General features: G+C 46.1%; 1 protein-coding gene across 1 annotated transcript; it reads right to left on the reverse strand.

The window, feature by feature from the left end:
• Nucleotides 1-2,859: 2,859 nt before the first annotated feature.
• Nucleotides 2,860-10,742, reverse strand: ELOF1 (elongation factor 1). The gene is made up of 4 exons (XM_068274283.1): nucleotides 10,634-10,742; nucleotides 6,848-6,970; nucleotides 6,144-6,214; nucleotides 2,860-3,538 (listed from the first exon to the last, which is right to left on the reverse strand). The coding sequence occupies exons 2-4, from the start codon at nucleotides 6,961-6,963 to the stop codon at nucleotides 3,474-3,476; spliced, it is 252 nt and encodes an 83-aa protein (XP_068130384.1). The 5' UTR covers nucleotides 6,964-6,970; nucleotides 10,634-10,742; the 3' UTR covers nucleotides 2,860-3,473.
• Nucleotides 10,743-12,629: the final 1,887 nt, after the last annotated feature.

Below are 12,629 nucleotides of genomic sequence, written 5' to 3' on the forward strand. Positions count from 1 at the left end.
GGTATTAGTTTTAGCCTCAGACTCAGTAGATTGAGTATCTCTGCTTTAACTGAAACACTAGCAAAGGAGGAAAGTGAGAGGACGAAAACTGTTTGGGCCAGTTTCCACTACATGCAGATTGGATGCAGAAAAACTGACTGCAATGAATGCCTATGGGCCTGTTTCCACTAACTGCGATTTTTCTGATGCAGATTTTTCCATAGGCATTCATTGCAGTCAGTTTTTCTGCATCCAATCTGCTTGTAGTGGAAACAGGCCCTTAGGATCATCTGACTCAGCAAAGTATGGGGTAAGGGTTCAACAATATGGAATATGAAGTTTGGTCTTCTCTTCTACACACAATCACTGCAGTACCTCCGGTGTTTGTTTCTGAATTCGGGAGAACGAATTGAAAACAAGACAACACCAGGGGTCTGCAAGAAGCCCCAGGTAAAACTTTTTTTTTTACTTTAGTAGCTCTTTAAAACTTCATCACCCAATACAGTGGACCAGGTCAGTCAGAGGCAGTTCATTCACTTGTGCTTCATATGACCCCAATAGTTTCTCCTTCCAAGCCAGAACTATGGGAGTCACATGAAGCACAGCATGAACCGCAAGTGAGTGACCTCCCGGTGACCCTGTCCTCTGCATATGGGGCTGAAGTTTGCTGTGTGGGAGGTCGGGGTTCCCAATTCATTCTCCCGAATTCAAACGCCAACACTTCCCATTACTTGTTGTTCATTGTCTGTAGTGGGCATTCTTATTAGAGATAGTGAGATGCTAATAATTGCAGTGTATGCAGCTTGGTATTGGACCACAGGAAGTGCATTTGATTGCTCCAATTACAAGCTGCATACAAATGTACACCGTGCAAACATCTATGCTGTGGCAGAGTCATGCATCTGTTGCTATAAGGAGGGGCGATGCATGACACACAAGCAGTTTCCTGCAGGAAGGAGGAGGAGAACAATGTACTCAGCCGCCAACTTAAAATGTAGCATGTCGAATCATTAAAGTAGACCTGTGAGGTTCACAATCACACTCTTTAGATACTAGTCTTATGCCTGGTACACACTGAGATTTTCTGGCAGATTTACTGTCAGATTGATTATTTCCAACATGTCCGATCTGATTCCGATTGATTCCTGATAGAAGTTAATGGAAAAGTCGGAAGTCAATCAGAAATCAGATCGGACATGTTGGAAATAATCGCTCTGACATAAAATCAGCAAGAAAATCTCAGTGTGTACCCAGCATTAGGGGTGGGAAGCCTCTGGCTCCTCTGCCAGGTCCGCAATTCTCTCGCACAGTAGCATGGACCCGAATGGCCTGAGCAGGCCTGGGCTACTGCGCACTCACAAGACCTCAGTGGTATTTCAGGGAACTCAGCGCTGGAGGACCTATTTGGGGTGCTTTTTTTTTTTTTTTTAAACTACAGGTGTGTGTAGGAGCATCAATGCCTGTCATTTTGGCACAGGGTGAGCCGAATGGCAACTCGCCCTGCTGTTGCACAAATCGTAGCAATTTGAAGGGAGAAATAATCTGGGGATCCAGATCCCCGAATTAACCGTGCTCAGGCTATAACTGCAGCCTTACTGCTATAGCCGTGCCAAGCTTTGGCGTTACATGGCGCGTGGCAAAAAGCCCTGGTTCGACTTCCAGGCTTGGCTCAAGCGATACCCATCCATTTCAATGGGCGACGTTCATAACCAACAAGCACCACGGCTGTTTACCGCTCAGCAAGTGTCCATGTGAACAGGACCTTAGGGGCAGTTCACACGGACGCTTGGCAGGGTTGACCGCCAATGTCCGGAACTCGTCATTAAGCTTGAATGGGAGCGTTTGAATCGGCGGCGTGTATCGTTTATGCGAATGTGGCATTCCGATCCCTTTTTTACCTTGTCGTTCCAGGTGACCCTGGACGCCACAGGCAGCACTTAGGGTCGATTACCACTGTGTCTTCGTGTCCCCCTATAGGGATGAAAAACACCGATCGCAACGGGAAGCAGTCAAAAGCCCGCGCAAGCCTCCGAACGAGACGCCAACAAAAGGGACGCCGCTGGAAGCCGGGCAGAAGCAATGTGAACTGACCCTAAAGGTGGCCATACACTGGTCGATGTGCCATTAGATCGACCAGCTGACAGATCCCTATCTGATCGAATCTGATCAGATAGGGATCGTATGGCTGCCTTTACTGCAAACAGATTGTGAATCGATTTCAGCCTGAAACCGATCACAATCTGTTCAGCTGCTCCTGCCGCCTGTCCCCCCCCGTATACATTACCTGAGGCTGGCTCCCGGGCGTCTTCTCTGCACTGCACCGCACCGCTGTTCTTGCTCCATCCCGGCGCTTCCTGTGTTACTCCGTGACCAGGAAGTTCAAATAGAGCGCCCTCTATTTCAACTTCCTGGTCACCGGAGTGACACAGGAAGTATAAGCGTACACTGGGACATGCGGAAATGCGGTGCAGCGAGGAGAAGAGGACCCCGGAGCCAGCTTCAGGTAATGTATACATGCTCGGATCGGGCCCGAATCGTACGCCGCAAGCGACGCGCTCCTACCGGCGGGCGATCGAGGGTAATTTCCCGCACGGCGCGATCGACGGACCGATCCGATTTCGGGAGGGAATCGGATCGGCGGGTGCGTTTAGCACAAGCGATTGGCAACAGATCCGATCCCAGGATCGGATCTGCTGTCGAAACGGCCGTGAATCGAGCCAGTGTATGGCCTGCTTTACTCTCATCATCTGTTATCTTATAGTCATGTACAGATCTAAACCCTCTGACACTGATATGCGACTCGCTTTGCCTCAATGCTAAAAATCACACACAGGCTTGGAATACATATATCATAGCACAGAAATAACACACGCCATACCATTATTTGTTTTTGGGGTTTTTCATGTTTTTTTTTCAGCCATTTCATCACAGGTACATTGCAAATCATTTTCAAAACAAAAAGAAAATCTAAATAGAGAAAAAAAGTTTCACTTTCAAAACACAATTTACATTTTGGGCCTATAGATCCTGTAGCATTTCCTTTTCCTTACTATACACACACAAATAGACACAACCTCGTTAAATACTGAATGTCTAGGTTGTCTGCAGACACATCAGATTCTAATAGTGAAGATAAACTGAAAAAACATCCTTAATTAAAAAGGAAACTAAAAAAAAAAAATAAAAAAAGTCCCTAAATCTTAAAATGAAAGCCTAACATAACAGCTATTTTTGTATATAAATAAAAATTATTGTAATGGAAAAACAAAACCAAAATTTCAATCGTCTGGAAGAGCGTGTCCTCCTCAGGTAGCTGGCTATAAGCAGCTGTGGTCCCGTGTTACTGAATAGCCTGGTCCAGGGCGCCGCTACCTCTAATCACAGTAGAGGGCGCCCTGGACTTCCTCTGGCAGTGCTGGGAACGGTGAAGGTAACACACAGGAGACAAGGGGGTGGATAAGTAGGGCCACTTCCTGAAAGGAAGTGGCCGGTGGCTATTGGTTAGCTGCTTCACAGGCGTCGATCCAATCACTGTAAACGTCCACTGGTTCTGAAAGGTCTGTGGAAAACAAATAGTAAACTAGTAAGAAGGAGACAGAGAAAAAAAAAAAAAAAAAAAAACAAAAAAAAAAAACACAAAAATCAAGCAGAACCTGAAGCTGAGAATTGTAGAATTAAATTTACTGCAATTTCTTAGGATTGTAAAATCTTCTTAAAGAGAACCCGAGGTGTGTTTAAAGAATGTTATCTGCATACAGAGGCTGGATCTGCCTATACAGCCCAGCCTCTGTTGCTATCCCAAACCCCACTAAGGTCCCCCTGCACTCTGCAATCCCTCATAAATCACAGCCATGCTGTGAGGCTGTGTTTACATCTGTAGTGTCAGTCTTAGCTGCTCCCCCGCCTCCTGCATAGCTCCGGTCCCTGCCCCCGTCCCTTCCCTCCAATCAGCAGGGAGGGAAGGGATGCAGGCGGGGACTGGAGTTCTGCAGGAGGCGGGGAGAGCAGCAGACTGACACTATAGAGATAAACACAGCCAGCTCTGACAAGCTGTTTGTCAGCAGCGTGGCTGTGATTTATGAGGGATTGCAGAGTGCAGGGGGACCTTAGGGGGGTTTGGGATAGCAACAGAGGCTGGGCTGTATAGGCAGATCCAGCCTCTGTATGCAGATAATATTCTTCAAACCCACCTCGGGCTCTCTTTAAAAGAGTTCTGTGGGGGGATTCCTACGGATAAAAACGGACACTTACCTGAGGCTTCTATCAGCCCCCCTGCAGCGGTAAAGTCCCGCGCTGTCCTCCTTCGATCCACCGTTCTCTGCCGCCGGTCCTGGTCTAGTGCGGCATGAAATTCAACTACGGCTGCGCTGCAGTGGCCGCGCACCCGCCCGCGTCATCGGAAGTTTACTGCGCAGGCGCAGTACAAGAAAACTTTGTACTGCGCCTGCGCAGTAAGCTTCAGATGACACAAGAGGGAGAGCGGCAGCGCGCATTATTCGTCTGTGTAATAGACGAATAATAGCCCGGTGCCGACGGCGGATCGGAGGACGACAACGTGGGACATTACCGCTGCAGGGGGCTGATAGAAGCCCTATGTAAGTGTCAGTTTTTATCCGTAGGAATCCCCCACAGAACCCATTTAAACTCTAAGAAGTTCCAGTTTGCTCTTCTACTTTAAAGAGAACCCGAGGTGGGTTTTAATAATCCTATTAAAGACAAAAGACAAACACTTATATAGCGCTTTTCTCCTGGCGGACTGAAAGCGCCAGAGCTGCAGCCACAAGGACGCTCTCTATAGACAGTAGCAGTGTTAGAAAGACTTGCCTACGGTCTCCTGCTGAATAGGTGCTGGCTTACTGAACAGGCAGAGCCGAGATTCGAACCCTGGTCTCCTGTGTCAGAGGCAGAGCCCTTAACCATTATTACACTATCCACAAAGCACACAAAGGCTGGTTCTGCATAGAATGCCCAGCCTTTGTTGCTATACTGTTTCCCCCCAGCCCACGCACTCTGCTGTCCCCCATAAATCACACACCCGTGCTAGCAACACGCAGCGTGCCGATAGCCGGCTGTTTACATTTGCACTGTTACCCTCGTCGCTCCCCCGCCTCCTTTATATCGCCACTCCTCGCCTGCGTCCCTTCCCTCCAATCAGCGGGGAGGGAAGGGACGCAGGCGGGGAGCGGCGACATAGAGGAGGACGGGGGCGGCGCTGAATGGCAGTGCAAATGTAAAGAGCCTGCTAGCAATGTCGCTAGTACGGCTGTGTGATTTATGGGGGACAGCAGAGCGTAGGGGGCCTGGGGGGAAACAGTATAGCAACAGAGGCTGGGCATCATGTGCAGACTCAGCCTCTGTGTGCTAATAGGATTATTAGAACCCACCTCGGGTTCTCTTTAAAAGACACCTGAAGTGAGAGTTATATGGAAGCCATCATAATTTCTGTTTAAACAATACCAGTTGCCTGGCAGTCCTGTTGATCTCTTTGGCTGCAGTAGTGTCTAGACCACACACCTGAGACAAGCATGCAGCTAATCCAGTTAGAAACAACTTATCTACATGCTTGTTCAGGGTCTATGGCTAAAAGTATTAGAAGCAGCGGATCAGCAGAAGTGCCAGGCAATCTGCATTGTTCAAAAGGAAATATGGCAGCATTCATAACCCTCTCACTTTAGATGTGCTTTAAGTTGTGTTCAAAAGCTGAAGTCGTCGGACCTGTCAAATAACCTGAACCAGGGAGAAGAAAATTGAGTCCACTCTATTTTGCTGCTGTCATTCCAATTAAAGTCTGAAAGAAGCCCCAGGTAAGTAAGGATCCACATTATTTTTCCTGGTGCCCGCTGTGCCTCTTTTTGTGAGGTGAAATCAGCAGGAATAAATAACACCTGCATGACTGAGGTTCAGGTAATGTCCCTTGGCAGCTGGAACATACACTCTCAGTTATAAAGGTTAAAATGTATTGGCACATTAAAAATAATCTGATTCTTAGCAGGTTATAGTTTTTTTTATGTAAATAGCTTGTGGAACCGTCTTTAGCAGCAATTACTTCAAAGTAATCACTGGTTTGTGAAACTTTGAGTCCAAGTAATTGGAGTTTCACTCTAAATGACTCCAGTAACAGTAGCCAGTTCCCCGACAAACAATACCTGGGACAAAGTGCTTACATGTTATCGGGGTCTGAAATTCCTCAAGGCACACCGTACACGATATCACCCCAGTGTTCCGCGCTCTATCCCTGAGAGAAGAGACAAGAAAAACACATTACTGAACCAAGAAACAGCCACTACCACACACATGAAAAACTACACTGGTGAAAAAGAAAAAAAAAAAGGATTTATCTCATCACATCACCTCACCTCATACACAGTTTAAGAGTCTGAAACTTAAAGAGAATCTGTGACCAAGAATTGAACTTCATCCCAATCAGTAGCTGATACTCCCTTTTACATGAGAAATCTATTCCTTTTCACAAATAGATCATCAGGGGGCGCTGTATGGCTGATATTGTGGCGAACCTCTCCCACAAGAAACTCTGAGGACCATGGTACTCCTGGCAGTTTCCGGTTTGTGAACCTCATTGCATTGTGGGAAATAGCTGTTTACAGCTGTTTCCAACTGCCAAAAAAAGCATGCAGCGGCTACATCACCTGCCAGCAGTAAAAATGTCACCATGTGATAAATGTCAGAATGTATATCAGGGATTTAAAAGATTTTACAAAGGACAAACACTGACTAAATCATTTATACATAATTATTGTAAAAATGAAGCATTTTTTAAATTACATTATTTTCACTGGAGTTCCTCTTTAAAAGGACCCAAAATATAATTTACACCAGTCAATGGAACAGACAAAAAAAACTCTCTTACATTTTAACATCACAGGATTTTTCGTGGTTACAGAAGGGACAGGTGAACTGCGTTTCCAGAAGTCCGGTCGTCTTCTTCTTAGGTGGAGGCTTCCTCTTTGACTTTCTACGTCCCATTGTTTTACTTAAAGAAAATAAGGAAGTAAACATGAGTTTCAGTTGGCTAAATCAATTTATATATTCCATTTTAAAGCGGAAACGAACTAAGAACTTCCTCTCTGCGCTAAAAGATACGCAAAAGCATAATAACCTTTAAAGTAAAACATTTGTTACAGCTGATAAAAATCTGCAATAATTCTGCAGTGTGTCTACTTCCTGCTTTCCTGAAAGCAGACATATTGCTAACATCCTGTGTCTCCAAATAGCTGCACTGCCAGGGCAGGCAGCTGACACAGCTGGGAGATAAAAATTACAGTGGTAATTAGTCACAGATGAGGGGACATTAAACAGGCTAAACTCTCTAAATGCATAGTTCAGGTACACTTTAAGTCCTCCAACAGAACACTGAACACATTTGAATACATTGGCTTATAATACACTGTCTAGGGGAAGCATGTGATAGATATTCAAGTTTCTGGTATGCTAGTCATGATCATGTGCTAAATCAGCATGTGATCACAGCAAATCAAACAAATCACATGCTTCTCCGTGAGTTCTCCTAGACATGATCAGCACTACTCGACAATAATGCATTACTGATATTGCCCCGGAGCACCCTACAGAGCAACTACAGTAGTGTGTTAACATAGCAAGCTAGCTGCCTGGTTAGATTACATTGCTGCTATCCTGTTTGTGCCTAATGCTGGGCATACACGGTACGTTTTTGTACCGCTTAATCAAGCTGCTGATGGCTCGATTGATAATTTCCGACAAGTCTGATCACCCACCAGATCGATTCCGCACTCGATACCGCAGGCAGAACAATAGAAAAAAAACCGAAAAGATGATAAGAAGCGCCCGCGGGGACGAGCGAGAATAGATCCGGGCGACGCGCCGGAATCGAGCCAGCGGCTCGATTACACGGGCAAGACCGTACCGTGTATGCCCAGCATTAAGGCTCATACACACATCCAAACAATCTGCCCAACTATTGTCTAAACTTGGTCTGTTGGATGACAGCTGGCAAACAAGACGACGATCTGCCGGATGCCAGATCCACCCGAGCAATCAACCTGCATAACTATCTTGCAGGGCCACGTGTGTACAAGTCGTTTGAACAACTTTGTTGTTCATGAATGCGGACATGTTGTGCAGTTTGTCATTTCACAGTGGCATGGTGATTAGGGCTCTCTTGCAGTACTGGCCCCCGGTTCGAATTCCAGCCAGGAAACTATCTGCATGGAGTTTGTATGTTCTCCATGGGTTTCCTCCCGACACTCTGGTTTCTTCCCACATCCTAACAAACATACAGATAAGTTAATTGGCTTCCCCCTAAAATTGGCCTTCACTTCAATACATACACTACACGACATACACAGACATGACTATGTAGGGATTAGATAGTGAGCCCCTCTCAGGGACAGTTAAGTGGCAAGACAATATACTTTGTACAGTGCTGCAAAAAATATAGGACTAGAGGCAGCGATAGCAAGACCCAGAGGCATGTCATTATGCACAAGACATGCCTCTGTGGTCTCTTAAGATTCCAAATACCCGCCTCGGGTTCTCTTTAAAAATTGTACTCTGGGCCTTCCTCCAGCCCCCTTGAGGCTGCTCGGTTCCTCACCATCTCCCCGGGCCACTCTTGCCCCTAAAAAACTGCCCGGTGTTGTCATTGAGTGCGGTGTTGTCATCCTGGCGCATGCACGGCCAGGCTGCACACATTAGTGGCTGGGAGCATGCACAGACAGCCCACGTCACAGTACTGGGCCATTCTGCGGGGTATAGAAGTGGCCCGGGGAGACGAGGGACCGATTGGCCTCTAGAGAGCTGGAGGAAGCCCCAGATAGGTATAAAATCTAAGATGCGTTTCATCTCGGGTTTCCTATAATAAGGTTATACCCCCAACCTAAGCCTTAAAGGACAACTGAAGTGAGAAGTCTGGAAGCTGCCATGTTTATTTCCTTTTAAACAATACCAGTTGCCTGGCAACCCCTGCTTGTCTGTTTGGCTGCAGTAGCATCTGAATAACACCAGAAACAAGCATGCAGCTAATCTGTCAAATCTGACAATGATGTCAGAAACACCTGATCTGCTGCATGCTTGTTCAGGGTCTATGGCTGAAAGTATTCGAGACAAAGGGTCAACAGGGCTGCCCGGCAACTGGTATTGCTTAAAAGGAAATAAACACGGCAGCCTCCATATACCTCTCTCTTCAGTCGTCCTTTAATGCAGGTTTATGGCGCAATTAGAACTAGTGGAAATGTACCCTAATGGACTGGCGCTGTGCATGCGCTGCAGTTGTGGCTTGAATCTGTAGGTAAAATCTACCTGGTAGATCATTTTCAATTTGTAAATTTCAAAGTTGCTTGCAAGCTGAAACCGTGTGGGCACTTTCCCCTTAAAGGGGTTCTCTTGTTTTTTTTTAATAAAAACAGACACTTACCTGGGGCTTCTACCAGCCCCCTGAAGCTGTAATGTTCCACGCCGTCCTCCACCAATACTTGGTTCCCACGCTGCCGGTAAACTATTGATCTAACAATACGAATAATGTTAGATGCAGGCACAGTACGAAGTTTTCTTGTACTGCACCTGCGCAGTAAGCTCCCGATGACGCACGCAGGATTGTGCACACGTGGACTGCGGGTCTCAGATGCCAATCAGACAGAGACCAGCGGCAGAGAACGGTGGATCGTTAAAGTGGATCCGAGGTGAACTTTTACTCATAGCATAATTGTGATCCTTTCCTATTGTTTATAGGGCGTTCCTCAAACCTAATGCTTTTTTTGTTTTAATACTCTAATTCCCTATAAATTAAATAAACCACGCCCACAGGTTTTCAGAGAGCCTTGGCAGTAGCAAGGGCTCATGGGAGCTCAGTCTGGGCAGGAGGAGGTGTTACTAGCCATTGATTTCAGAGGCGGAGGATTAGGGTTTTTTTGACAGGCTGAGTGCTCAAGATACAGATAAGCCTGCCTATGTGTAATGTTCACAAACAACATGGCTGCTGTCGTATCACAGGAAGAAATAATAATTTTCTATTAAAGCTGTTTGCAGCTAGATTTGCTGTGTAAACTATCCAAATGTTAGATATATAGACAAAGTACTTGTTATAGTTAATTTTTCATCTCGGATCCGCTTTATGCTGAAGCTTAATGCAGGGAATTGAGCTTCAGCATAAAGCCGGTGTAGGGCATTACAGCTTCAGGGGGCCGGTAGAAGCTTCAGGTAAGTGTCCGGTTTTATTAAAGAAAAAAAAAACCCCAAAGAACTCCTTTAACTTATTTAAGCATCCCACAAACATAAAGGTAAGCTAATAGTTTATCCTCTAGGGGTCCATTTTTGACACAACTATAGACCCTGTAAAGCAGTGCAGAAGCCATTAAAGCTGAATAAACACAGAATGATGACTATTCCCCCAGCATGCTGGGCTGTACTACTCCTGTGAGCTGAGGCAGTGGAATACACATGACACAGGTATACCAGTCACACAGGTGATTCTCCTCCTCCCCTCCCCAGTAATGGCAGATGAGGCCCAGCAGGGGGAGGAGAGTCAGCAGAGCGGCGTCACTGCAGGGAAACAAGCGGCATTACAAGTCGCAGGAAGCGCGGATAGCCCGGTACCCCCTACAGGACACCGTCCATAGCCAGTAACGGGCCTATATAGCGATATAAAGCCGGTATCTACCTTCTTTTCCCGCCGCTCGGTAGTCTCCGCCTCCTCGCTGCACAGATCACCGCACACTGTGCCCGGAAACGACCCTGCGCAAGCACTTCCTGTATACGCCACAAGTCTCCACCAATCGGCTGAGAGCCTGGACCGGAAGTCCCTCCTACTCTGGCTTCCAATTGGATTGCAAAGAAAAGAGCGTCATCGCTTCTACAGCGCTCTAAACACGTGGAGAGGGGGAGGGGAAGTGCTTAGCCCATAAATGATGTGAGGCGAGCGCTGATTGGCTGTAAAAAAGCAATGGGCAGAGGCGTGTGGTTGCTAAGCTTTGTTGGTTGCCCAGGGAGGCATGGAGCGCGAGGCTAAATGCGAGCTGCAAAATGGTCGGAGGGATAGATCTCCGCTGCTCTCCAGGGGGCGCTGTAGAGTTTACTAACCTCACTTGTATGTCGAAATAGACCAGCCGCTGAAGATGTTTGTGCATCTGATTACTTTTCCAAACCAGAAACCATCACTCATATGACTAGATTGTCCCAAAATGACATTTTATTTAGTGCAAAATATGAAAAAGAACTGACAGCAGGGCTAGTGCTATGAGTACAGCACTGCCCTGCATGTATTAGCTTTCATAACATATGTAACGTATTAGTATATAGAAGCTGTCCTCCCTGGCATCTGCCTGACTTCTACACTGGTCCTGACGCACAGCTGACCATTTAAAGATCTCACAGAACAGGATCATCTGCAAGGCGTAGTAGGCCAGCACCTAGGGCCTAGTGGGGGTTTCAGGGGGACCAACTCCCACATTAGATCCCGAAAAGAACCATCAGGATTAGCCAAGGCTACTACGATACCTTGCCTCCATTTCATCTGAGGTTGGGGACCCACTACAAATTGCATTCGCTAGCACTTTGTGGTATCGCTTTGCAAGCGACTTTGGGATTGATTACCCTGCTCCTAGACAGAGTGGAAACGGAAACGCTTCCAAAATGCTGCATGTCCTGCGTTTGCGATTAGTCTAATCACAATCACTCTAGTAGACACAAACACAAATGATAGAGAAAAAACTGCCCAATATAATTAGGGCCAATGCTATGGACCTGTGAGTAACCACTATGCAAGAAAAAGTGTCCATCTACGCTACCAATAATATTAGTCAAAACAACCAACACCATAATATGATGTAAAATGAGTTCAAATGTATTAAGGACTTATCCCTTTAAGCACGTCAGTGAAAAAAGTCTTACCCAGACCTGCAAGCTGGTGGTCTACTTTCAGTCTGTGCCCCTCACGCGTTCCGTGGAGAAGTGACGCTTGTCACGGAACGTGTGAGGGACACAGACTGACAGTAGACCACCAGCTTGCAGGTCTGGGTAAGACGGTTTTCATTATTGACATGCTTGGCGATTAGATACATTACTATGGAAGGTGTATTATATGAGATATATGGCATATGCAATTGCATTATACCCACACTTACAGTGTAACCCTGTCTAAGCATTTATTTGTGGTTACTACTTGTCAGCCTGTGAACTATATTGTTTTAATTGCTTAAAGGGATAAGTCCTTAATAAATGGGAACTAATTTTACATCATATTATGATGTTGGCGGTTTTGACTATTCTTATTGGTCTAGATGGACACTTTTCCTTGCATAGTAATCACTCTAGTAGAATCTGTCCCTAGCGATTTAAAGCGATCCCTAAAAGCTCAAAAGACGCTCTAGTGGGTTCCAGCCCTAGCAGCCTTTTTGAAGGACTAGTATATTTGAAACAGCTCTTGCTAATGCAATGCTATGGGGGATATTTATAAAATCACATCGCTCAAGTGGAATCATACCCATAGCATTACATTAGCTAGAGCTTTTCAAATCACAAGCGCTTAGGGCTTGTTCACACCTAGGGCGTCTTCGCCTTTTTTTAAGCGCCAGCGATTTTCAACATCGCCCTAAAACCACTTGTCCTATGAGAGTGTTCACATCTGAGCAGTTTGATTCCAATCTGCTCACCAAAGT

The sequence above is a fragment of the Hyperolius riggenbachi genome, chromosome 3 (assembly GCF_040937935.1).
Source record: "Hyperolius riggenbachi isolate aHypRig1 chromosome 3, aHypRig1.pri, whole genome shotgun sequence".
Taxonomy (NCBI): Eukaryota; Metazoa; Chordata; class Amphibia; order Anura; family Hyperoliidae; genus Hyperolius; species Hyperolius riggenbachi.